Raw genomic sequence first — 25,501 nt, forward strand, 5'->3', positions numbered from 1 at the left:
TGTTTATTCAAGTTTCATTCATATCTCTCGGTATCAGTTAAAAAATTTTTAAACGTTCTTCATTTTTTATTAAGTTTATTCCTAAAACTTTAGCCTTATTTTGTTATTGTAAGGGGATTTTTAAAAACACATTTTAAAGTTATGTGTGCAGAAATTTGTTGATTTCATGTATTTATTCCATTTCCTAACACTTATTCAATTACCTTATTGTGTCTAAGACTTATTCTTGTTAATGTTCGTGGATTTGGTGAGACCACCATCCTATCATTTGCAAGTAATGATTTTTTTTACTTTTACCTTTCAATTTTTTTTTTGTTTGTTTGAGGTGGGTTCTTGCTTGTAGCCCAAACTGCTCTTAAACTGGTAGACTCAAGCAATTCTTATGCCTTAGTCTTCAAATTTTTTTATTGTTGATTTTTCATGCATACCCAGTTATACTGGATAGTGTTTCTAGGAAATCATAAAATAATGATAGTAAGGCATCCTTTCTAGATCTTGACTTGATGAGAATGTCTCTTCATCATTAAGCATGCATATATCTCTATCTATCTACCTATCTATATATCTCCATACTTATGTATTTGTATATTTGGTATAAGACTGGAATGGTGGATCTTTGTCATGATACATCTGTCAATCCAGAGAATGTACAAGACACAGTGAACTCCAATGTAAACTAAAGATTTTACTTAGTCACAATGGATTGATATTGGCATTATATATATATTCACTTTACCCGTAATCTCCCATCTTATCAAAAGGTTTTTAAAAATTTTTTTCATTGTTGTGCTAATGGTGTGTAAACTGTAGAATTTGCAAATGTTCTTACAATATATCAAATATATCATAGTTGAATTCACCCCTCCACCGTTCTCCTTTATGAGTTTTTATTTTTAATTCGAAGAGGCCTTTGGGGTTTCTCACCTTTGGCAATGATTATTGGGTTTTTCTTCTTCAGTGACCATCGTGGTATTTCATATTGGTGGATCTCTTCTATTTTCTTTTCTCCAGTTTACATTTCTCATTTTTATTTGTTCTTTCCTCTTCTAGTTCATAAGTTTGGTTGGTTATTTTCTGAGTTTCTTGAGCTAACACTTAACTCATTTTTTGTTTTCTTAGTAAAAAGAAAAACGTTTACTTTGCACTTAACAAGCTATACTTACAGTTCTGACATATAGCTGTGAGATATAACTTGCCTTCCCTTCAAAAAAATAGAATTATATACTCAACCCAGGTAAATCCACTTTAAAGCAGCAGCTAGTTATGTGTGTTTAACTCAGGGTTTCCCAGGACATTAAATGTTAACCTGGTCTTTATCTCATCTATAGTTACTTGAGAAAGACTGTGAACCCTGACCCCTACCAAAAGGGGTCATCCCTGTTGCATCAGGGATAAAAACCCAGTGGACTTCCCACTCGCAGTGCTTCCTTGTCAGACCTCTGTAGGTGGCACACCCTTCTGCAGAGGTAAAACTTTCTGCCTTGCTGACTGACTCCTGAGTCTTAATTCTAATATAGCATTTTTAAATTGTTTATAGAAGTCCTGGGGCAGGTGGAGTGGCTCAAATGGTAGAGCTCCTGCTTAGCGAGCATGAAGCTAAGTTCAAATCCCAGTATGACCAAAAAAAGGAAAAAAAAAGAAAAGGAAAAATTCTGAAATTTGTTTATTTCTTCTTTGAACCAATCATTATTTGAAGGAAGCATTTTGGTTTTTTTGTTGCCAAGTAGATCCTACTTTCATTATTCTTTTTTTAAATAATCAAGTTAATGAAGTATATGACATAAGAAGTACACACTGTGATTAAAAGTGGAGTCTCTGGAGTCTCTTGTCATTTTGGGTAAGTTAGTGAGACGCTACCTTAAAAACAAGCCGGGTCTGGTGGCTCACACCTGTAATCTCAACTACTCAGGAGATAGAGGTAGGAGGGTTGTGGTCCAAGACTCCCCTTGGCAAATGCAGAAAGCCCTATATGAAAAATAAGCTAAGAAGCAGAAGAACTGGAGGTGTGGCTTAGGAGGGAAAGCACTGCCTAGCAAGGACCTGGCCTCGAGTTCAATTTCCAGTACCACCAAAAAAAAGTGGAGCATAAAAATTAGATTCTGCCTTAGAAAATGTCACCACTCTTCCCTCTGTTGAGGAACACCACATACAGCAGCTGCTGTTTCTGTCAACACACTGTGATGGATGCACTTCTGGTCACCGAAGCCTCATCACGGAAATGTGGAAAGTCCAGAAAGTCCAGCTGGTGATCACTTCTAGGGCAATCCGTGGGAGAATCTGCTGTGCATCCTCTTGATGTTCAGGAATTTATCTTCAGTAAACAAGCAGAAGGAAAGACGCTTTCCAGATTGCAAAACGATGAGGGGGGCAGGGCGGGGGAGGAACAAGGAATACCAGGAATGGGCAGTGAAATGGAGAGTCCCTGGCCCTGTTGCAAGTCTTACATGTAACCCAGGGCTGGCAACCCCCCCACCCCGCGTACCCAATCCATCCTCCCATGGCTCCCACGAGGAAAAGCAGTGCACCCTCCCTTGCCTTCTTTTCCTTTCCTTTCTGTTGCTAACGTCACCTGGGCCTCCCTAGATCCAGGGGTTCTGTCATTAGTCCACTGAGCACACACAGCCCCTGTCTTGACCCTTCTCAAACTTTCCCTCCCCCTTGTGTGACGTCATGTGCTCCTGATGTGCCATTGAGATGCCACCAGCCCGTCCTCCTCCACCCAATGTGGTTCAGTGCAGAGACGCCTCTCCTCTCTCCTCCCTCACGGGCCATCCAGCCATTTTGCCAATCCCAACCTCCTTCCCGCTCTGGTCTCCATCTGCATGCAGTGGACAGGACTCCATTTGCAGCTGCTCACTCAACATCTCTCTTACAAGCTCCCAAATGCCTCAACACTCCCTCTCCAGGACATTTACACTCATGGTAACAGCCCCATGTTGTTCAAGCCAGAAACCTGGGATTCATTCTGTACCCCCCCTCCATCAATAGCCACACGCCATCTTTCCCCAGCCCTGGTGATTTTATTCCAAGGTGATTTCTGGTATCATTACTTTTTGCATCATCATGGACCCCATTTTTGTCCCAGCCACATTCATCTCTCACCTGGACAATTGGACTTGGCTCCTGCATTGCTATGTTTAATAGACAAAATATCCACAAGTCACAAAAGTACAAAAGATATACAGTTTCCTTCCCGTCCCTGTTCCTCTCCTCACAGGTAACCACTGTGAGAAGTTTCTTTTTCTTTCTTTCTTTCCTTTTTTTTTTTTTTTTTTTTTGTGCAGTACTGGAGTTGGAACTCAGCGCCTACACCTTGAGCCACTCCACCAGCCCTTTTTTGTGATGGGTTTTTTCAAGATACAGTCTCATTATTTGCCTGGGTTGCCCAGGCTGGCTTTGAACTGTGATCCTCCTGATTTCTGCCTCCTGAGTAGTTAAAGATTACAGGCGTGAGCCACTGGCTCCTGACTATGAGAAGTTTCTTGTTTTTGTTCTGGAAACATTCCTTGCATCGACAAACATACACACTGTAGGTCTACCTCATTCATTTTTATTATTTTTATTTTTGAACTCAGGGCTTCATGCTTGCTAGGCAGGCATTCTACCACTTGAGCCACTCTGCCAGTCCTATTTTTAGTTTTTACTCACAGAATTGGTAATACCGTCTGTACTACCACTATCCAATATGGCAGCCACCATCCACACATGGCTAACATGACTGAGGTATTGGATTATTTATTTATTTATGTGTTTGTTTAGTGAAGTACTAGGATTTGAACTCGGGGCCTTGTGCTTGTTAGGCAGGTGCTCTACCATTTGACCCTCACCTCCAGCTCAGACATATTGGAATTTTCGAACAAGAGCCTGGTGTTTCCCGTGTTATTTCATTTCACTGTGTGGTCCATACTGAAGATATTTGTGCTCCGCTTTCCGATACAAACATCAGCAACTGTCATGAACACTGGTGCTAAAATTATTTAATATTTAAGTTCAAATTCTATGACTCATCGCCGGCTTATGGAGTTGTTGAAAGACATAGAAGACAATGAATTTAATGACTTTTTCTTTGTCAAAGCTCATTGGTTGAGTTGTAGAAGAGTGTTTCTGAAGTATACTGTTTTCTTAGCTAACTCTGAGATTTTCTTGAAATAAAAGTAATGCTTTCGATAGAAGATTTAAAACGTCAAGCCAAGCACAGGTGAAACTGAGGCAAGAGGGTCACAAGATTCAGGCCAGCCTGGACCACATAGAGCGACCCTGCCTCAAAAAAAAATTTTTTTAAAAAGTCATCATAGATCTTCTCACCAATATCACTCTACATATAACTAAGCTACATTTGAAGCTCCAAGGAAAGGAAATCTCATCTGTGACCTAGCCAGACAACTGTAAGGATTTCAATCTAATATTTTCACAATATGATCAATAATTATCATTTTGACACACCTTTCTCAAACGAACAAAGGTGCAGAGGTTTTTTGTTTGTTTATTTTTTTATAGTAGATGGTGTTACAAAAGTTGGCTATAAAAATTACAAGATAAATGTGAAGAATACTTTCTTCTTTTCTTTTTTGGAGGGCCGGTACTAGGGCTTGAACTCAGGGCCTTGTGCTTGCTAGGCAGGCACTCTATCACTTAAGCCATGCCCTCAGCTCTTTTTGCTTTAGTTATTTTGGGGACAGGGTCTCATTTTTTGCCCAGGCTTATCTGGACTATGATCCTATTTAGGCTTCCTGATCATAGCTGAGATGATAGGGTGTGTGCCATCATAGCCCACTACTGGTTGTGATGGGGTCTCACTTTTGCCCAGGATGGCCTTAAACTGTGAGATCCTCCTGATCTCCACCTCTTGAGTAGCAAGGATTATAGGTGTGAGCCACCAACTGGGCCAATGCTTTGTTGGTACTGATAAATTTAGAGGGTTTTTTGAGCACCCATGCTTACCTTGAACTCACCATCCTTCTGTCTCAGCCTCCCAAGTGCACCACCACTACTATGCCTACCTCTGGAGTTGCTTTTGAATTTATGCAATATAATTTTGAATGTAAGTTTGTTAGATTTATTGAGTTGACATGAGTCAGTGTTACTTGTACAGGTGTAGTTTTGAAGCTGACATGCTTTTGCTTTCAAGTGAAATCACTTCTGACTTGTCATGCTGGTTCATACCTGTAATCCCAGCACTCTAGAGGCTGAGGCAGTAGGATCATGAGTTCAAAGCCAGCCTGGGCTACACAGCAAGACCCTGTCTAAAAGAAACAAAGGAAAGAAAAGGAAAAGGAAATCACTTCTAAAAAGAGACTAGTTTTTCAATGTCATTGCAAATATTAAAGGAAATTTTTTTTTTAAATTCAGTTATAGGGAAACTAAGTTTAGAATCACGTGAATCTACTGTATTTTTTTTTCACATGATACCTGGAAAAATAAATAACCATCGTTAAAAAGGTAAGTCTGTGGTCTGTCCCGTATGGGACATAAGCTCCACGATGGCGCTTACGGTGCATGAGTAGCACCTTCCTGTCTACACCTGTGACTGCTCTGCAGTTGGGCTGTCTACCTTTTTGAGGTGCTCACCTGACATTCCCTATGCCTAAAGTGATTTTTTTTTTCTTAAAGACAGGATTTCTCTATGTTGCCCTGGCTGACCTTGAAGTCCTGAACTCAAGCTGTTAGGGAAATGCCGCTCACAAAAGAGAGCTCAGGAGAGCGTCTCACCTCCAGCAAGCAGGCTGAAGCTGCCAGGCTGCCCATGAGAGAGGCGCAGCCGCTGACTCTGAGCAGGGAGGCTTTTATGTGTGCTTTGTATGAGAGAATGAGGAAGTAGTTGATGTGAAAAAGTTACTGAGGTTGTTGGGGTGGAAAGCTCTCAATTGAGCAAGGGGTCTGTGGTGTGTATCTTTGGAGAACCAACGGTTGTTTCTTTGAGGTGTGTTTTCCAGGAGCAGAGGGATGGTTTTATCATTAACCAGGGGGCACAATGGAGATCAGAATGGAGACCCAGCTGGGCCCAGCTTTTGCCTGCATATTTCTATTACAAGCACTCCTCCTAGTTCAGCCACTGAATAGCTGAGACTGTAGACACACACAGCACCTGGCTTTGCAAAGTGTTATTTTTTATGCAACTGGAGTTTGAACTTAGGGCTTTACACTTACAAAGCAGGTGCTCTACTGCTTGAGCCATGCCTCCAGTCCATCTTTGCTCCATTTAGGAAATGAGATATCTCAAACTGTTTGCCTGGGGCTGGCCTCAAACTTTTATCCTCCTAATCTCAGCCTCCCAAGTAGCTAGTATTATAGTCGCCTGACTTCAAAGTGAGTTCTGTATTTCCATTTACCTATAGCCAGATCAGCTGTTCCTCATCAATTCTCACCAGCCTGCCTCCCTCCCTCACTGCAGCCCCCATCAAAAGCAGGATGAGGTCCCCATTTGCTCAGTTCAAACCCTACTTTGTCCTGGAAGCTCTCTCGGGTCACCAATATCCAGGACATCCTCCAGCATGGGGTCTTGGGCTGGGAAACATCTCATCCTGTGGCTGTCCATCTTCTCCTTTAGGTGTAAGCCCACTTAAAGCTCTTAGAGAACAAACTTGCATCTCTTATTTCTGCTTAATGATAGCCAGGGACTGAATTGTCTTTGGCAGGATTTCAGGCCCCAGTAACTGGTCCACTGGAGCCAAGCTCTCCTCAGAGCACATGGTAAAGGAAGACCTTGACTCTGTGTGAAGAATCCTGGTGCCCAAAGCTGAGCACTGATCAGTCCCTTTGCCTATGTTTCCCTTCCTAATCCCTGAAACAACTCCTTAGCAAACAATTTATAATGCCAACTTTCAGATAAGAAAGATAAGTTGAGACACTGGGGAGGGTGAGTGAGATCCTTTTTCAGGCACCTGGTTTAAGGCTTAGAACTAAACCAATGGCGGAGGCTGTTACTGAAATGCGGCCCCACAGGTTGGCCTATTTGCAGGAGCCCAGCCAATATCTGGACACTAATTTTCCCAACTTTCCACTTAACTTGCCTTATAACGCCTACCAGTCATTCTGCCACACCTGAACCCCATATGACACCTGAGTCTATCACTAGCAAGGATGGAGCATGAGGAAAAGTCAGGAAAAACAGCATGCAGTTTCCAGACTGGACACCAGACACCATTATCAGCCCCATGCGGGAAACCAGTCTCAGCACCGGCTTTCGAGTGTGGGAGGCAGGAGAGACTCCTCAAGGTCTCCTGTGTGTATTTCTGGGACGAATGTCCTGAAATGAGAGTCTCAAGGACTCTGGGGACGTCCTTCACTAGGCAGTCCTACCTTGGCAGGTAGGGCGGGCGCAGGAAGCCTTTTGGGGAGCAGGGCTGTCTTTCTCCCCGCGGGGAAGAGGCCCAGCAGGCGACACTGGGAAACTCGGGCTCCTCAGCCAGGGGGAGGTGGGACCAGGGACTGTCCGGCCTCAAGTCCTTCTAGGCCCAGATGGCAGGGGTAAGCAGCTTGAGCGGCCAGGGTCAGGGTCAGGGCCAGACGCCGGGCCAGCGGGAGGGAGGGGAGGGGGATGGGACGAGGGGGGCCGGTCCCTCCCACCCAGCGGGGAGGGGCTGAGAGACGGAGGGGGCCAGGAGGTGGGGGCCGCCCCCGGGAGGGAGGGGACCCAGTTGCGGGGAGAAGATCGGGAAGAAGCTGACAGCCGGCCAAGGATTCAACAACGGAAGGTTAGGAGAGTCCTCGAAGGCACAGGGAAGCAGGTGAGGAGGGGACAGCCAGTGAGGGGAGGCAGCTGGACGGCCAGCGGGCGGCCAAGGAGCTGCCCCAAGGGCCACCTGTGAAGCCCTTACTTCAGGGCCACCACCCTGGTAACCTTTTTCACTTGAGGGTCTCAGTTTCCGCAGCTGTGGCTTTCTGGTTCAGTGCCACCTGTCCAGACAGGGTTCTCCGACCCCAGGCCTGCACGGAGGAGGGGATTAAAAGGGCTGGGAGGAAGAGGGGTGGGGGTGGGAGCCCCAGAAGAGGCAAAGGAGGGAGGATCTGCCTGAAGCTGGCGCGAAGGCCCCCATTTCTGGGGCTGATGGCAGCGCGGGACCCAGCGCGGGGAGGGTTAAACACTTCCCACCCACGTATTTACGTCGTCCCAAAAATATTCCCCTTCAGGCCCGTCTCCTTTTGGGCTCCAGCCCCTGCCCCTCCCCCGCTTTGGGCCTGAGCCTGGAATAAGGGGAAGCGCCAGGGGTGACCTCTGGGAGCAGGGAGATTCCGGCCTCAGTGGGGAGAGGCTGGAGATGGGGGCAGAAAGGGACTCTGTGGACCGCCGGGAGGGAGGAGGGGGTTGGAATCCCGAGGGGAGAGAGAATGGGCCCCCAAAGAGGCAGCCACAGGCAACCGGACTGCTTCACAGGCTGTTGGCAGGGAACTCGACGAAAACTTTGCTGGCTCCAGTGAACAGCACCCGGCAGGGTGGAAAGGTCCAGAAGGATGCCAAGAGAGATTCTGGAAAAAGGGCTATTCTCCCTGCTCCTCACCTCTGCCCAGAGCTCTGTGGGCATACTCCCCGATCCTGGAGCCGGGGTGGGGGTGGGGGTGGCTGGCTTGAGGAACTGAGTACCACAAAGCCTCTTTGCAGAGCCAGGGCAACTGAGGTGAAGCCATGTGGTGGCTGCTGATCCCACTGGCCCTGTGGCTGAGCACTGTGGGCGTGAGCGGGACTGAGCTCACTGGCGTACAGCGCAGGGGCCTGCAGGTGGCCCTGGAGGAGTTCCACAAGCACCCCCCTGTGCAGTGGGTCTTCCAGGAAACCAGTGTGGACAACGTCACAGACACGGTTAGTGGCATGAACAGTGGGGGTGGAGGACCACCAGCCCAGCCACCTACTGGGCTATGCTGGTTCACAGTGTAAGGAAGACCAGGGCACCTCCAGGAACTGCATGCTCAGTTGGCCACTGGTCTTCCTACCCACAGCAGTTCCCAGCAGGCACCTTTGTGAGGCTGGAATTTAAGATCCAGCAGACCAGCTGTCCCAAGAAGGACTGGAGGAAACCTGACTGCAAAGTCAAGCCCAATGGGGTGAGTGAAGTGTATGTATGTGCTGGGCCCGGATGCCTCTGTGTGTGGCACTAGGAGATCCCTTAAGAAGCCCTGAGGATGTGAGGAAGTCCTATATGAGTCCACAGGACTGTAGGTAGGGGAGGGATGGGTTGGGAGGGACCTTGTCTCCATCATGGGGTCCATCTCTGGCTAAGCTCCTCCCCCAGGCTTCAGGTCATTAATGGAAGAAGTTCTTGGTGTGGGGTTTGCCCCTCACCCTCCACCCCTCAGTTAGACCATGGCTGATTCTAGGCAGGGATTCACAGGAATGAAGCAGCAAAGTCACTGCTATGGATGACCCCTGGGCTAGTGTGCAGCCCTCTGGGTTCCAGTTCCTGCTCTGTAAAACCATCAGTTTTGTTTTACAGAAGGCCTAAGCTTCCTCCAAATGCTAAGGGTGTATGTGTTGGTGGGAGGGGGGCTGGATTACATCAGTGATTTTGAAACCTCTTGGCTTTAGGATCCTTTTGCTCAAATTAAATCTGACAAGAAAATATAAACAAACAGAATAGAAACAGAACAGATGACAGTGGAGTGGTTCTGGTGGAAGTCAGGTGGGGAGAGCCCACGCGGGAGGATTCTTGCCTTTACACACACACACACACACACACACACACACTGATATGGGAAGGATTCCTGCCTCACACACATGCTAAATAAATTCCGTAGTTTGCAAGCTAGGTGTGGCGGGAATGATTGTCTGTAATCCCAAGACTTGGGAGGTTGAGGCAGAAGGATCATGAGTTCTATGCCAGCCATGTCCCCCCAAAATGCATATTCCATAGTCTGAAAACTGCTAGACTGTTTGACTTCTACTGTCTCCCAGTCCTACAGTGGGCTGTGCCTAAAGCCAGCTGGCTTGCGTGAGCACTTGCCCCTCCGCTCTAGAGCCTGCCAAGGGAACGTGTCCCTGCTGTGGTCAGCTCCCATCCTCATGGTGCTACATGCCTCCCTCACCCTTTTCTCTGCTTTCTCCTGCCCCGCTCCCCTCTCCAGAGAAAGCGTAAATGCCTGGCCTGCATCAAACTGGATCCTGAGGGTAAAGTCCTAGGCCGGATGGTCCACTGCCCTATACAGATGCAAGGGCGACAAGTAAGAAAGGGTAGAGGTTGGGGAGGGGGCTGGAGAGATGGATAGAGGCTGGGTCTGAGGGAGACGTAGAGAACGCCTGGATGAAGAGGGATCGGCAGGAAATGGGGGACAGGAAGGGGCTCTGGGCATGGTCCAGGCATCCTGAGTAATGTGGAGGTGCCCACCATCCTGGGCACTGCTTGGAACAACTGTTGGTGTTGGCAGGAGCCCCAGGAGCATCAGGAGCCCCAGTGCAGCAGAGTGGAGCAAGCCGGTGAGGACTCCCACAGCTATAAGTTCCCTGGACAGTTTGCTTTCGTCAAGTCTCCATATCACAGTTGAGCCCTGGACTGGTAAGTGGCCAGGGGGCCTGGACAGCCCTTGGGATGAGACTGGCCCAGGAACAGGAAAGGGATGGATGAGAGTCTTAAAGAAAGCTGGACTAGAGAAGCCTCCTTCACACCCAAATCTCAGTTTTTTTTCCTTTTCTCTAGAATTTTGTTCCACTTCTGGTACCCAGTGGAAGACCCGCCCCTCCCAGGCAGAAGGTTGCATCCTATCCCAGGCTAATAAAACTTCTCTCCCAGCCTGTTACCTCTATTCCTTGCATTGCTCCTCTTCAGCCTATTCAAGACCAGCTGAAAGGGCAGTGTGTGGGTGTGGGTGCAAGTGTGCATACAGGTTCTTTCCTTCAGGACACCCAGGAGCCAGCAGATGGGGTGAGTGGAGCCTCTGGGTAGAACCAAAGGCAGAGGCCTCAAAGAATGACAGGGAATGATACAAATGGACACAGAGCTATTTAATGGAGTTGGTGTGTGAGAGGTAACTCTAGACACTAAGTCTCAGGTAGGGGAAGCCAGGAGTAGCAGCTGCTATGGATGCAGACTTGGAGGTGCAACCCTACTGACATGGAGGAAGGGCAGGGAAGTGTTCCTGAGGGGACAGGAAGTAGGGCTCCTCTTGGGACAGGGATAAATAAACAGCATGGCTTGCAGGTCCCTGGTCAGGTGAAACGTGCAGAAGCAGGGAAGAGAGATGCAGGCAGCAAAGCTACCTGCCATGCTGTACTGGACTGTGGGGCACATTCAGAGGACAAGGGAAGAGATGGTGCCCACAGGGCTAAGAACCTGCTGGGCCTGGGCCAAGCTGTCACTAGCCTGGCGGTCCAGGTCCAGGCACTCCTGTAGGGTGTCCTGGAACTGCCGGCAGGCCTCCTCCAGGATGGAACTGCTTCGGGTAGGCCAGGACTCCCAGTACCCAGGCTCTACCCAGGGCTGGGCCTCAGTAGCTCTGGGACCTGGGCTGGAGCTGGAGCGCAGGGAGCTGTCCAGGTCTCGGCACAACTGGTAGAGCTCACTGCCTCGCCCACTCACACGCTCCCCGTCTATGACCTTCAGGCCAGGTAGCAGCTCTCGAACCACACCCCAGTAGGAGGGGCTGGCACACAGTGGGTTGCTGAGCCGTGCCAAAGGGTCGCGGAGCCGCAGGTGCTGGAGGCCCTGCAGCCCAGCTAGACACTGCAGCTGGCCAGGAGTGGCCAGCAGGTTGCCCGCTGCATTGAGACTCTGCAGGTTTTCACAGGCGGCAAGTGGCTCCAGCCCTGTCAACCGATTATTGGAAACATTGAGCACTGCCAGTTGGCGCAAGGAAGCCAGTGGGCTCAGCTGGGTAAGTGCATTGCCAGACAGGTCCAGCCACTCAAGGCCTAGGCACTCTCCTAGGCAGCCCAGGTCCACCAGCCCCAAGCCTCGCAGCTTCAGCAACAGGATGGACTCTAGGGCAAACTCTCCCGTGCGTGACTTCAGCAGCTGGGGTGTGATGCGTAGCCCTTCAGCCTCTCCTGGATTCTCACCAGGAGGCTCCATGATGCAGAAGTTGATGCAGAGGGCCTGGGCAGCACTGTCACAGGGACCTGAGAGCCATGGGGATCAACTGGCTGCTTTCCCTTCAACTTTCCTTGGGTTAGTCCTAGGAGGCCTTTTTCTGGTGCCCTACTTGAGGCCCTGAAGGTCCCTAAGGAGAGACAAACAGTCAGGCAGTCTTCTCCAGAGTACTTGTGTCCTGTGTAGCAGGCAACAGCACAATGTTTGATCCACCAGCCTTTACCCCAGAGCCAACAATCAACAACCAAGCAAGACCTGAGCCCCATCTAAGTAACAGGGCAGGGCACAGCCCTGGCTCACCGCACTGGTCAGGGCCCTGATGCACGGGATCAGTCCCCACATCACCAATTCTGACCATCTGTCAAAGCTGAACTGAGGGTAGAACTCTCATTATCTTACTTTTCCAGTAACCACTTGTGATCCATTAGACTTCATTAGTCTTGAGGTGTTCCTCTTTAAAAAGTTAAATTTATTTCTGAATAGACAATAGGCAGCCACCACAATTTCATGTTTTCTTCACAGGATAGTGATGCACATACAAAACCTAAACGAGAGCTTGCTGTATACCTTGCTGTATTCACTCAAAAATGTTATCTTAATTCTTCTAACACTAGCAGTGAATTTAAAGTGATTCCCAGATTATGTGGCCCAGCGTCCTCTGGCTGGAGTGGGGCCCAAGGGATGCACTGTTAGTCCTCAATAAGGGAAAAAGCTGAGGTCAAGGGAGGGAAGGGCCAGGGTGTCTGTCAACACAGCCAATTCTTACGCCATTGCTCCCCAACCCCTGTCCGCCTCTGTCCACCCAAACAAGTGCTTTTGCTCTGGCATCAAGTGCTCAGAGATCAGCAGAATAGCATTGGTCACTATGAGTCAGACAGCACAGTGCTAGCTGCAAATATGCCATCATGGCCCCAAGGGGCAAGTTGAAGGAGACTGGCAAGTCAAGAAAGCAGCCTTGGAGGCAGGTGCAGGGGGTGACTAAGCTGGCTCCAAAAGGTACAGGTGAGGGGCATTGTATCAATGGACAGTGGGACAGCGTAAGCCCAGGTGCTTATGTGTGGCTGCAGTATGAGAGGGAGGCAGCCTGGGGGAGGGACACTAGTGATGTAGCCCACAGAGGGTCAAGGTTCAAGCAGAGAGGAAAACAAAAGCTGACCTGAGCTCCAAGTGCTGCTACCCAACCCTGCAGACCTTGACCAGGCCCAGCTTCAGGAGTCTAAGCCAAGTGGATGGGTGATGCCTGAAAAGGACCTCTGAACCACTGCCAATGCTGCTTACAGAACCTGTAGGTACAGGGTATTGGTGATTCCCAAGTCTAAGTTCACATGATCAATACCACTTTTTATTTTTCCCTCCAAGGAAACCAGGCCCAAAGTGCAGTCCATTAGCTCCTCCCACCCCACTGGCAAGGAGTGGTTTGCAAGCACTGACAGGGCTTGGGAGGTTGCGAATGGATCTCACACATCCTCCTTCCATCCCACCTGAGAAGGTGACCTTGTCCTCACGATGCCCTTCCTCTCCTAGCTCCCTACCTGCAACACTGCAGCCTATTCTGTTTTATTTACACCTCATTTCTTTTCCAAAGGGACTGGCAGCATCCACTGAGAGTCTGGATCCCCTCAATGGGACCAGGACCTGCTGGGGTGTATAAACAGGGGGTGACAAGGCCACCTTTGCATCTAATTAGAACTGCAAACACTAGACACCCGCAGAGACATAAACGAGTTGTGGACCCAACCCATCCAGGGCATGTAGCAAGACAGAGGGAGAAGAGGCCAGAAAGAGCAATCTGAGGGATCTGGCTAGGTGACTGCCTGCTGGCAGGGGGCTCCCTTCTCAGACATGACAGAACAGGATGGGACAGAAGACAATGTGGTATAGCACTTGCCTAGCATGTACAAGACCTGAGTTTGAGCCTCAGTATCACCACCACACACAAAAAAAGACATCCACTTTCACAGCACTAAGTATGAGTGACACTGTGACATTAGGCTTAGGAGGCAGGCAGAGCTTCGGGCTCAAGAAACCCAGACATTGTGAGCAGAAGGTGACTGCTGGAGTCAGGGAAGGCATTCAGGCAACAGGGTCAACCTTTGGGGAGAAAGGCCTCTTGTAGTATCTGCCGGCATCTTTCCAGAAGGGTGTACCCCGTAAGTCTCAGGGTGAAAGTGGCCAGGAACCCTGTGTGCAGTAAGGAGCACAGGTCAAGTGCTGGACTCCTGAGGCCTGGTCTGTGAGCCTGGGAGGACACCAACGAGCAGCCAGAGAGAGAAACCTGTTAAGTCCTGACCAAGCTGACGCCCAGGGTCTAGCTGCTCAGCCCTAGGCGGAGGTGAGGCCAAAGTCAACTGTACAGGATGATGGGTAGAATGCCTGAGCGACAGGGTCAGCAGCATTTTCAAGAGAGATGGCACGGAAGGGAGAGAGCCAAGGGAGTGGGCAGAAGGGGACATCATGGAGTTGGTGATCATGCACACTCACATTAAAGATGCAAGGACATTTTCCAGAAGAGGAAAAACCCAGCTGGCACAGAAGTCAGGCCTTCCCTGCCACCCAGGTGAGACGTGCTCTCCATCACCTGAATGCACCAGTGTTGCCCTGTCCTGTCATCTCCATCTGGGTAGGCTGCCTGGGTTTCAGAGGGTGTTTGGATTGATAGCATTGTGGTCACACCAAACCCTGATCTCATGGGGGTCAAGGAGTTCTGCCCTGTTGTCATGATAGCACCTCACAACTGCACACCACAATCAGGTCGCCCTGAGGACTGCTGGGCACCCACCCACCTGTGCATTAGACAACAGGCCTGGCACAGTGGAAAATGGCTTTGTATACCCGAAACTGTTCCAACCTCATCTGAGTAAAACAGAAGCCAGCCTGACCTTGTGGTGGAATAAAGTGCACAGTTCTCTTGGTCCAGCAAGTGAGTCTATAAAAGGACTTGATGACATGGACATTCAGGGCTCTTTCTGAGGGAGGTCAACTGTGAATACTGAGCCAGAAAAACAACCTGTGAGAAGCAGGGGCAGGGCAAAGCTCCTAAGGCAGAAGCAGTTCACTCTGCAGCCACAGGGGAACAGTCACCTCGCAGTTAGGTGAACTGGAGGCCCCTACCCCATCCCTCCCTGTACTCTATAATAGAGTGGGCTTCTCCCCCAGCTCCATGGGTCAGTCTTTGTTGTGGACCGTCTGTGCACTGTGGGATGTTTAACAGCAACCCTGGCCTCTAGCCACCAGACATCAATAGGACCATTCCCTTCACACAGCTGTGATAGCCCAAACTACCTTCAGACACTGCCAACTTCCCCTGCGTGACAAAAGTGCCCCCAGTTGAGAACCAAGGATCTAGAGCCTAAGCCTCATAGGTTTCTCATTCTTTTCCTTCTTCCCCATCTATCTCTACTCATTCTGTCCCCACTGCAACTTCCCATCCTGAGAACACTGGGGAGCCAGTTCAGTGCAGTGAGGCCTGCCACTCCTATGGCACCTTCAGGTATGTCATATTCTGAAACCACCTACTCCCATCTCCAGACTCAGGATTCTGGGAGGGGTGTTCAGGACTGTAGGCAGAGGTTCAGGGTCAGCCAGAGCAAGCCCTGCGCTCAAGACCCAAGGGCTCTGGATGCACAGCAGAGCACACTGCAGACATCCAGCTGCAGTATGACGAGCCTCACCTCCTATAGGGAGCCTGTAAACACCTCCCTCCCACCCTCTATCCACTCCTAGAGCTGTAGGAAGTTGTGAGCATTGAGCACTGTGCAGGCCAGTCTAGAATTCAAATCATACTGCTTCAGCCATTAAATATGTTTACAAAGTGTTATGTAAAAAATGCAATTGTTTATTGTTAATTTGAAAACATTACATACTAAATAGTTCATAGGGTATAATCTCAATGTAAAAAAGGGACTACATTAAAGCACTGACAAATGAGTGGCAGGATCACAATTAATTTTTCCTGCTTCCTTACATTTTCAGTAATTTCCTAATGAAACACACAGTGAAAACACACAACTGATAACCCATCCAGGAAAAGACAGTGGGCAGAGTGCCAGGGCTGCCAGTCAGGCAAAAGGATGATGTTAGGTCTTGCCACCTTGCCCAGTGACCAGGCACTCTCAGGTTGCCTATCTGCAAGTCTTGTGGTGGTGTGAGAGCCTGCCCCAAATGCTCCTGGTCTCTTCCTTTCTCTCATCCAATCTCACTCCTTGGATCCTGGCACTCAGATCTTGCATACAGTCCTACAGAAAGTCAGAGCAACCTATGTTAGTGGGCTCTATATAGACCCTTTCTGTCTTCCACATAAGCGATCTGTCTTACAAAGGTGGCCAGGGGCAAGTGGAATACAGACCCAGCCACATACTGGTAAGAATGACAAGCTGAGTGCCAGTGGCTCACACCTGTAATCCTAAATACTTGGGAGGCTAAGATTGGGAGGATCCTGGTGCCAGGCCAGCCTGGGCAAAAAGCTCATAAGATCCCATCCCAACAGAAAAAGTTAGGCATAGTAACACACCATGCACTGGTCACCCTAGCTATGGCATGAGGGTAAATAGGAGGATCATGGACTAGGCTGGCCCAGGCAAAAAGCAAGGCCCTATATCAAAAAACCCAAACAAACCAAAAACTATGAGGCCTTGAGTTCAAACCCTAGTACTGCAAAAAAAAAAAAAAAAAAAAAAAAAGACCACAAAGTTGAGGATAGCTGGTCAGTTTCACCCATCAGGGGTGTATTCTGGCCACTCTAAAATCCCCAGGACTGGTGTGTATGTGTGCGTGCGTGCATGTCCGTGCACGCACATGCCTAAGATGACCCCTCTACCTAGGGTTTCTTCTCCGAAGAAATGTGCAAGCTCACCCAGGCCAACATTCCCTCATCAACAGGCCTCCCCGTCCCTGGCTGCTCTTTAAGGCTGCTCTTTGAGGGCATGCATCCACACAGCCACGTGGATAAGCCATATACAAGGCCCTTAATATAAACCAGTATTCCAATACAGGCTGAGTTTATAAAACTGCCTAGTACTACTCACAGCCATGGATAAACCCAATAAACCTTTCTTATGCACATGGTAGGTAAGAATGGAACAATGCAGGGATGGAAAATGACTTCCCCCAAAAATGAATGTGGCACTCTGTCGAGGACCAAGAAGCTGTCCCCATTCTCTCCAAACAGACTGAAGATTCTGATGAGTAGGATCTAACTCTTGACTCCCCACCCCTATATACTGCGGGGCTGCCGAGGTAAGTCCTGAGGGCAGCAGACTGTGGGTGCTCCTGAGGAATCCACATGTACACCCAAGTCTGCCTACCAAGACACACCAGGCAGGCTACAGGGTCTGCTCCCCCTCAGCTGGGCCAGTACTGGAGACGAGGGGCGGTGGAGTGTAGTGGGGGAAGCTCTCCAGGTTGGTCTTCAGGAAGAGCAGGTGCTCAATGGTCTCCACTTTGAGAGGAGGGTTTGGTTCTGTAATGGTGGGGCTGTTTAGGGAGGTAAAGACACCTTCACAGAAGGCTCCCGTGGGCGGGCAAGACAGATAGATGGAGGCCAGCCTAGCCAGGGCCGGCCAGGCTTCACGCTTCTTCTCCCAGTAAGCCAGTGGATCCTCCTGGGCCCCGATGGTCTCATTCTCCCGCAGGTACTTCCTGACCATGACACTAGCCAGGTGGTTTTCGGTGGAGAGTGAGGCCCCGCTCTTCTCAGAGGCCAGCAATCCCACACTTTCCAACTGCTCCAGCAAGCTCTTCTCCCTCTGGACCAGCAGGAAAGAGCTGGAGTCCCCACTTCCCTGCAGAGGCTCCTTTTGGCCCTTCCCCTTGGCCCCGGGGCTCCTGCCTATTCTGGTAGTACCCACACGAATGCCCCTTGCGCTCTGCATGGTGCCAAAGGCAGGCAAGGAGTATTCAGATACCATAATCTCCTTCACCTTGTACACAAGAACCTGCTTCCAGTGGTCAATGTCAGCTCCAACAGGCAGGATGGCTTCGACCTTACCCTTGAAGCGGGGATCCAGCAGGGTTGCCAGCACAAACTCCTCACGATGAAAGAGCTCACTGAGCTGACAGTCTGTAGAGAGCTGCAGGGCCAAGCCCTCAGCCAGCCGCAAGGCCACACCCACCTCCCCACCACTCTGCTCCATAAAGTGTCTGTGGACCTGCTCCAGGAAGATGTGCAGATAGCGCAGTTGGGGCAGCACCTGACTTAGGGACGCCTGTGCTGTGCTGGCCTCACAAACCACCATTTGGAAGGGCTGCAAAAGCTTGACGAGACTGTCTGCCAGGCTCCAAAACATGGTTGACAGGGCAGTGCTGGCCTTGCCGGGCTGCTGTCTCTCTGCATACACCTGCAGGGCCTGCTGCTGTTCCACTACCCACTCCATCAAGCGGTAAGCAGAGACCCAGTGATCTGAGAGCTCCTCAAAGGGCTGCTGCGCTGGAAGGCCGCACTGCTGCTGGAGCTGGCTGAGGAGCCTCCGGGCCTCAGGAGAGCCTTGGAAGTGGCTGAAGATGGCCCTGGCTGTCCCCAGAATGATCTGAACACTATTATGGTGACAAAGAAAGTCGCTCACCAGAGAGTCAAGGCAATGAGCGAAACAAGGTATGTGGTTATAACCCTCAGCTCTCACTGCCTGCTCCAGGCTGGGACAGCCACCTGACACCAGGAAACCAGCTCTCAGGGAACTGCGGCACAGCCACAGGCTGATCTGCTCCAGTAGTTCTGGCTGTCTGTCCTCTGCAGCTCTCTCCAGAGGTAGGCCTCGGACCCAGAGCACGGCTCGCTTCCTCAGGCTTCCTGATGTCACAGACCTGCTGTACTTCTGGGTCAGCACCCAGTGGGCAGTGATGGCCACATAGTTTACCAGTGAATCCTGGGTCATCATGGAGGTGGTGAGGTGAATATGGCCACCCTCAGCCCACTGCATCTCCTGAAGCACTTGCTCCCCCATGGCTTCATGGAGCAGGGGCAAGGCTTTGTCAGAGAAGAAGCCCGGGGAAGGCAGGTGGTAGCAAGGGTCCACCTGAGCCATGAACCTTCTGAAGGGCTGGGAGGAAACAAAGGAGAGTGGCAAGGTCAGGCTACAAAGCAGCTCTGCAATGCTGTGGTTCCACGCCTGTGTGCAGGGCTGACTGGGGGCATATGCGCCACTCTGTTTGTCTGCTACGGGGGAAATAGCCAGGGGTGGTGGGACTGGGAGCAGCTGCTCGGGTCCACCCAGGGCCAGCTCTCTGTTGCTGCTGCTTCCCAAGGGCGCGGTATCTGGGAGCTCCCCTGAGGCAAGGGTGGCAGCTCCAGTGGGCAAGGCCTTCTGCTGTGCCTGCTCTACCTCTCCTGCCCCTTCACTTGGGCTGCCCACGGCTGGCCTTCTCTCCCACTCCAGTCCATGCTTACTGGCCAAGTGACGGACAAGGCCTGAGACTCGGGACCACCCCATGGTTCTGCTCCGTTTGACACCAGTGTGACACAGTGCACAGATGATCCGGCAGGTGTTCTTCAAGTCGACAGTAAAGAACTGCCTGATGTCTAGAATGGGCTTTGGACCCGCGGTATGAAGAGGGCCTAGGGAATGTGGCACAGAATCCAAGTCCTGGGTCTCTGCTTTTATATCTCTGACCAGCTTCCTCAAGCAGGGGGGCTCCTGGAGGCTCTGCTGGGACCCCACCTTCTCCCTCATGCCAGGAAGCAAATGTTTTTTCTTCCACTTCTTAAGATGCCGCCCATCTCTGGCCAGATGGGCCATGAGGATGTCGGCTTCCCTGGCTTCATCATTCTCCTTAGGCTGGTTCACCTCCACCCTGTCCAATCTGTCTTCTCCAGCCACTTGGGGAGGCTGGCCCAGAGCTGATGCAGAGGGGGTACAGCTGGCACTGCACCGCAGGGTCCTTGCCTTCTTTCCTGTCTTATCCCCCTCCTCTCTCCATCCACATGCCTTCTGCCTAGACACCTTCCTCTTCTCAGGCCGTACAGGGGGCTCCTGTCCAGGTACAAGTTTGCAGCCATGGGCTCCAGAGTCTCCTTTCAGCTTACTCTGCCCAGAGCTGGTCCGGCATTTTGCACGGGAGGTGGCAGGGTGAAGACCAGACCTCCCCAGGGAGCGAGTTTTTCTCTTCCCGACACAGACAGGCAAGCCAAGGGCACCTTCTACCTGCTTCTCCAGGAAAACTTGGTCCACGTCAGGTGAAGGGATCAATGTGCCATTGGGCAGGGGGCAGGGGCTGCTTCTTTGCAGGGACAAGTCCCTTTCGCGCTTCTTTTTGGAGCCAGAGGATCTGATTTTCCTTCTGTGACCACTGCAGGTCTTCTCCTCCAGATCCAAAAACTCAAGTTTGACCTCAGTCTCTGGCAGGCTCTCCCTAGCAGCCCCACCAGGCTCATGAGGGGTGTTGGTAGCTCTGGTGTTGAAGTCAGGCCTGGGACAAGCTAGGGTGGCAGCTGGGCTCTTATGTCTGGTCACTGGGGAGTTGGCATTCACACGGGGCTCCTGCCCCACTGATCCTGGAGGTATCTGTCTCCTGGGGGTGCTTTTGATATCTTCCATTTCCAATATGCCTGGAAACTTGGGGAAATGAGAAGATGGGCCCAGGCTGCAAGGCAAGATGAGAAGAACGGCTCTCAGTCACTTAACTCTAGGGATGCCAAGGGGAGGGTAGGCCAGACAGGAAAGAGGACAGGAGAGAAAGAAGCAGTGAGGTGCAGCAAGTTAGTGTGAACTCCCCAGGCAACAGCCTATTTGGTGAGTACTCCTGCAAGGTCCCCATCCCTCTGATCATTAGAGGTTTCTGTGTCCATCTTCTTCACCACATTGACTGATTTCCGACTTTTTTCTTTCAGTATTTGAGGATGCAGGAGGCACCTAATGATTTTTCTATGTGTTGTAGACACAAGAGTAAAGTAGGCAACACCCATTTTCCTCACAATACACAGAACTAGAGCCACACTGAGGGTACGAAGGATATCACACTGCTGTAAAGGGAGGGGACAGACCTCAATGAGTGAGAAATCTCAGAAGTTTCCAGGGGAGTGACCGGGCTGCCTGCAGTGAGTGCTGTGTCCTGAGCACTTGGGCTGCACCTAGCACCAGTACCTGTGGCTCCATATTTGTAAATAAAGCAGCCTATGGCATCCTAAATCAGAGGTTTTGCTTGTGTCTCCTGAAATCCCTTGTCTGGAAGTCAGCCTCTTGCACACAACTCAGGATGGGATGGCTCCCTGACACCAATGATCACAAGTTCCCCGGTGCTCTCTCACACTCTCTTCTGTCACAGACAAACCCCCACTCTCACTCCCTCAAAACCTCTGTGGCTTTTGCCAACGCCTGTACTGACTGCTTTGCCACTAATTCAATGGGCTTCTCTGCAACACCACCTGAAGCCTCTGCCTGCTTCCTTGCTCTGGAATACCCTTCACCTCAGCTCCAAGCACTGCATTTTCTTGGTTTTCTTCCCACCTCTGGCTCCTTTTCAGTTTCTTTTCTGGTTCCCTCTTCTGTTGCGTATACCGTAAGTGATGTTCTTTGTGCTGTCTCATGGGCCCTCTGCTCTTACTGCAGTCTTCAGGCTGCTCACTCTTCATCCACTGCCAGGGCTCTCTTCCTAACTTTTTCTTCTACCTCCCTTACATTTTCTTTCTGCCATCAACTTGAGCTGGTAAGTGGACCTCCAACCACCCAAACCTGGGTGTGATCCTCAACTCCTTTCCCTGTCATTCAAGTTCAGGACTATGAAGAGAAGTGCTAAGAAGTCATAAGAAACACAGGAAGAGAGTAGAAAGGATGAAAGGGAATGAAGAGCCCAACAAGCTACGATGTGTTTCCTCAGGACAGAGAAAACTCAGAGGAAGATGATTTACTAATCACATCAGGTTTATATGGAAACCAGCAGGGTGCATCTTTTCAGATCAGAACAAAACAAAAATCAAATAGGAAGATTAAGATGGAAAGCCTGCACATTCTGACACTGAGTGATGTCACACATTACAGATCACTGGGGATGACAGGTTTGCCTCTAACAGGTGACAAGCCATCTGAGGTAGCCCTGAGACTCTGCCAGGGAGGAACTCTTCCCAACCAGAAGAAGAATCTCAGGGGTTAAGAGGCAGCAGCTTTGAGCCTATCACACAGACATCAAATGAATGAAGGCCCATGTGAAGTGACATTGTAAGGGAGTTGGGTGAAACCTGAAGCTCAAGATAGTGTCCTGGGCCCAGAAGAACTGCACCTGGATGTCAGACTGGAAGGGACTTACCTCAGTTCTTAATTCATAACTGAAGAGACTGTAATGCAGATTGTTAGTCCAAGCCTTCAGTACCAGTTTATAGGCTGTATCACTATCAAGGAGGATGTAGGACAAAGCATTAAAACCAGGTCATGGTACAGAACATGGTACCAACAATAGTACACAAAGGGAAAAATCTGTCTATCAGAGCCACAGCCTGGGGCACACTCCAAAACCTCATCCACAAACCCACTTGCTTACCCTAGGCAGCAATTCTGTTCTATTTCCCAATTACCTTGTCTCATTAGGGCTCTGTACTCTTGCAGATACTCTTGATTCATTCAATTGTTTAGCACAAAGTCACAAAATATCCACATGAGCCTGTGCTGTGACCTCAAGATGTCTGGCACTTGGAGCTCAGGGTGAGAACACTTAGAAATGGAAGGCTAAGAATAGTTCAGTGGTAGACCTCTTGCCTAGCCATGCAAGGCCCTGGGCTCAATTCTCAACACCAAAAAAAAAAAAAAAAAGGAAAAACCTTGGAAATGGCTTCATCACAGTAGAGCTGAGAAAAGTACGGCAAGCGCAAAGAGGCAGGGAAGGCTTTCCAGAGGAGGCCCTGGGCTGAAGATAAACTGAGTCTATTACACTGAGAAGCTTGGAGTTGGTTTTGTAAGGTACTGTTTACCTTAAGCTACTGCTTCAGGATCTTTAATCCTTGACAGCTTGGTTGGGTAGATCTGGGATCTGAGGCAGTGATACAACAATATCACCCTATTCTTTTCCACTGGAGCACATCAAGACAGTGAAGCGGATGCTACTGAAAGCCATCCTCAAATCTAGATTAATCTAAAATGTAAATTCTAAAGAGAAACTCATCAGGCCAGTTGCTAGTAGCTCACACCTATAAGCTTAACTACTTGGGAGGCTGAGATCAGGTGGATTGTGGTTCCAGACCAGCCTAAGCAAAAAAGTTCAAATTTTGGAAACCCTCATCTCAACGGAAAAAAGCTGGTCACGGTGGTGCGGACCTGTCATCCAAGCCACTGAAGGAAGCACAAAATAGGAGGATTTCAGTCCACACCACTAGACTGGGCAAAAAATGAAACTCTGTATCAAAAATAACCAGAGAAAGAAGGGCTGGAGGAGTGACTTAAGCAGTAAAGTGCCTGCTCCCAAATGCAAAGGGGAAGAGAGACGAGGCAAACTATTCAGGTAAGAGGTGAAATCCATGGAGACCTCCTGAGGGAAATGACTGGGCGCAGTGGGAAGATGAGGTTAGTTTTGGAGTTAGGAAGGGATCTTATTTTTTCTTATATGAAAGGCGGCAGGCAAGTCCCTTCATCGCGTTGGGGAGAAAACTGAGGCAGTTTACGCCTGTGAGCAGGACCCCTCCCCCCCACTGAGGGGAAACTGTGAGATTCAAAGGCTGTGACCTGCAGCTGTGGCAACAATAGCGTGGGAGGGGGGCAGCACTTAACTGTATTGATCCCTAAATTAGGACTTTCTTCTGACTGCTTTGCCAATTCTTTCCAAGAGCATGCCCAGAAGGAAGGGGGCCATCTTCTATTTCTCCGGGGCCTCACTGCTGGCCTTGTGCAGAACTCAGCCCACCCTGGGCATTCGAGCATCACACCAGACCTTTTCCAGTTCTCCCTCTGCTCAGGCCGGCTGGCCCCCTTCTCTCACCAACTCCACTGGGAGAGGATGTCTATTCCTCTCCCATCCCCTCGGAGGATTTAAAATCAAGCTTCATTAGCGCTCACATTATGCAAAAGTGACAAAATGACTACAGTTTCAAAAAACACACTACAGAACCCTTGTTCCTTCCTGGAAGCTCAGAGTCAGGGTTTACAATGGGCCAAGAGTGCGGTCTCTGCGAACTGAAGTCCCGGCTCTGCTACCCACCAGCTGTGATAATGCGCCAGTGTGCCTCCGGCTCCGGGTCTACGTCTTGGGGACAATGGCAGCACCCACGTCCAAGACTGTTAAATGAGTTATGCCTGTAACAGTCTTCAGGACAGTTCTGGGCACACAGGGAATGATAGATAAGAGCTGCCTGCTCCCAAAACACTATGGCCTCCCCGGTGTGTTTAGAGCACGGGGCACTGGAGACAAGGCTGGCCGAGGAGGGGTCGTCCCAAGGCTGTGTAGGTCCAGTCCAGGCAAGCCGCCCCTCCCCAACCTCAGCTCCCACGCCTCTCCCCAGCTTACCCCAGGCCAGGTGCAGGGGAGGGGAGAGAGCACCCGCCGAGACCGCACAGGGAAAGCTAAACGACCAGATGACGCCCCGCTCCTCCCGGCAACAGCCCGCCGTGAGTAGCCGGAGAACACCGCCGCCGCCGCGCTTGTGCAGGAGTGGAGGACAGAAGACCCCAGGACGCGCCAACAGGCTGGCAGAGGAGGGGGACTCTAGGGCACACGAGGGGCTGCTTCTGGGAGCGAGAGAAAGCGGAGGTCTCAGTGCGCACCCCCGCCCCGCAGTTGGTACGTTCCCGCAGCCGGCGGCGGGCTCCAGTGCGCAGGCGCGGCCGGCCACGGCCGGAAGCGGCGACGGGCCACGCCCACTCCGCGGCCGGAAGCCGTCGTGCGCTCTGCACCGAGACTGCGTAGCCGTTTAGGACTTGGTACTCGTCTTAGTAGTGTGGCCTTGGAGAAAAGCAGTTTATGTCCTTATCTAATACATGATGGGTAGCGTTCATGCTGCGCCAGGCTCAGGGCCGATGGGGGCCTGGATTTCCTTACCCTCTAAAGGTCCCCAAAGCGCTGTCCACTGCGGGCACTGCACTGTGCAGCCTTACTGCGTGCGAGTCACGAGTCTCGTCAGTGCGTGCAGACCGAAGGGACCGCAATAACGCTAAGATCCCGGCCTGGAAGGCTGAAGGTCTCCCATCATTTCGGGAGACCGACCCAGGGTGTCACTGCCCAGTGATGTCCCGAAGGCCTTGCACGCAGCCCAGGGGATGCCGCCTGGACAAACTGCCCCCCTCTGCAAACTTCATTGTCCGAGGGCCGGAGAGACCGTAATATCAGGGCTGAGAAGAGCACGCGTTTCTCAAGTCCGTCCCTTCTGGAGGCCAGAGCGCGCACCCTTTGCCTCATGGTTTCCTTTGAACATCTTTCCACTCCTGACTCACATAACTTCAAGGACCTAGTTTTTTCCATTTCTTTCCTATGCTTCTTCTGTCCCAAAGAAATCTACTCCAGACCAGTCCTCCCGGATGACCTAATACTGGGACCCCTGCACCTTCATCAGTTGTTTTCAGTTTCATTTGACCCTCTCC

General features: G+C 50.5%; 2 protein-coding genes across 8 annotated transcripts; one reads left to right on the forward strand and one right to left on the reverse strand.

Moving 5' to 3' along the window:
• Positions 1–7,316: 7,316 nt before the first annotated feature.
• On the forward strand, positions 7,317–10,725 carry Rarres2 (retinoic acid receptor responder 2). 5 transcript variants are annotated; one of them, XM_074060960.1, is made up of 6 exons: positions 7,317–7,467; positions 8,600–8,797; positions 8,935–9,039; positions 10,057–10,152; positions 10,357–10,484; positions 10,626–10,725. In XM_074060960.1, the coding sequence occupies exons 2-5, from the start codon at positions 8,624–8,626 to the stop codon at positions 10,471–10,473; spliced, it is 492 nt and encodes a 163-aa protein (XP_073917061.1). In that variant the 5' UTR covers positions 7,317–7,467; positions 8,600–8,623; the 3' UTR covers positions 10,474–10,484; positions 10,626–10,725. The 5 variants fall into 5 exon arrangements, with proteins under 5 accessions (XP_073917061.1, XP_020029016.2, XP_073917043.1 ...); XM_020173427.2 differs by lacking the exon at positions 7,317–7,467 and adding an exon at positions 7,576–7,727; XM_074060942.1 differs by lacking the exon at positions 7,317–7,467 and adding an exon at positions 7,579–7,694.
• A 190-nt stretch (positions 10,726–10,915) lies between these two features.
• Positions 10,916–24,744, reverse strand: Lrrc61 (leucine rich repeat containing 61). 3 transcript variants are annotated; one of them, XM_074060923.1, is made up of 3 exons: positions 24,432–24,744; positions 22,248–22,329; positions 10,916–12,144 (listed from the first exon to the last, which is right to left on the reverse strand). In XM_074060923.1, exon 3 carries the CDS (start codon positions 11,994–11,996, stop codon positions 11,217–11,219), a length of 780 nt encoding a protein of 259 aa, XP_073917024.1. In that variant the 5' UTR covers positions 11,997–12,144; positions 22,248–22,329; positions 24,432–24,744; the 3' UTR covers positions 10,916–11,216. The 3 variants fall into 3 exon arrangements, 2 of the variants coding, with proteins under 2 accessions (XP_073917024.1, XP_020029015.2); XR_012443511.1 differs by lacking the exon at positions 10,916–12,144 and adding an exon at positions 15,829–16,249 and having other exon boundaries at positions 24,432–24,743; XM_020173426.2 differs by lacking the exon at positions 22,248–22,329.
• Between the last annotated feature and the right edge of the window lie 757 nt (positions 24,745–25,501).

Source organism: Castor canadensis, chromosome 2 (assembly GCF_047511655.1).
Source record: "Castor canadensis chromosome 2, mCasCan1.hap1v2, whole genome shotgun sequence".
Lineage (NCBI taxonomy): Eukaryota > Metazoa > Chordata > Mammalia > Rodentia > Castoridae > Castor > Castor canadensis.

Excerpts from the sequence above, each read along its gene's own strand:
- Rarres2 (XM_074060960.1), top strand. The coding sequence starts at position 8,624 with ATGTGGTGGCTGCTGATCCCACTGGCCCTGTGGCTGAGCACTGTGGGC. Across the intron at positions 8,798-8,934 it reads TGGACAACGTCACAGACACG|CAGTTCCCAGCAGGCACCTT; the intron begins GTTAGTGGCATG and ends TCCTACCCACAG. Across the intron at positions 10,153-10,356 it reads TACAGATGCAAGGGCGACAA|GAGCCCCAGGAGCATCAGGA; the intron begins GTAAGAAAGGGT and ends TGGTGTTGGCAG.
- Lrrc61 (XM_020173426.2), bottom strand. The coding sequence starts at position 11,996 with ATGGAGCCTCCTGGTGAGAATCCAGGAGAGGCTGAAGGGCTACGCATC.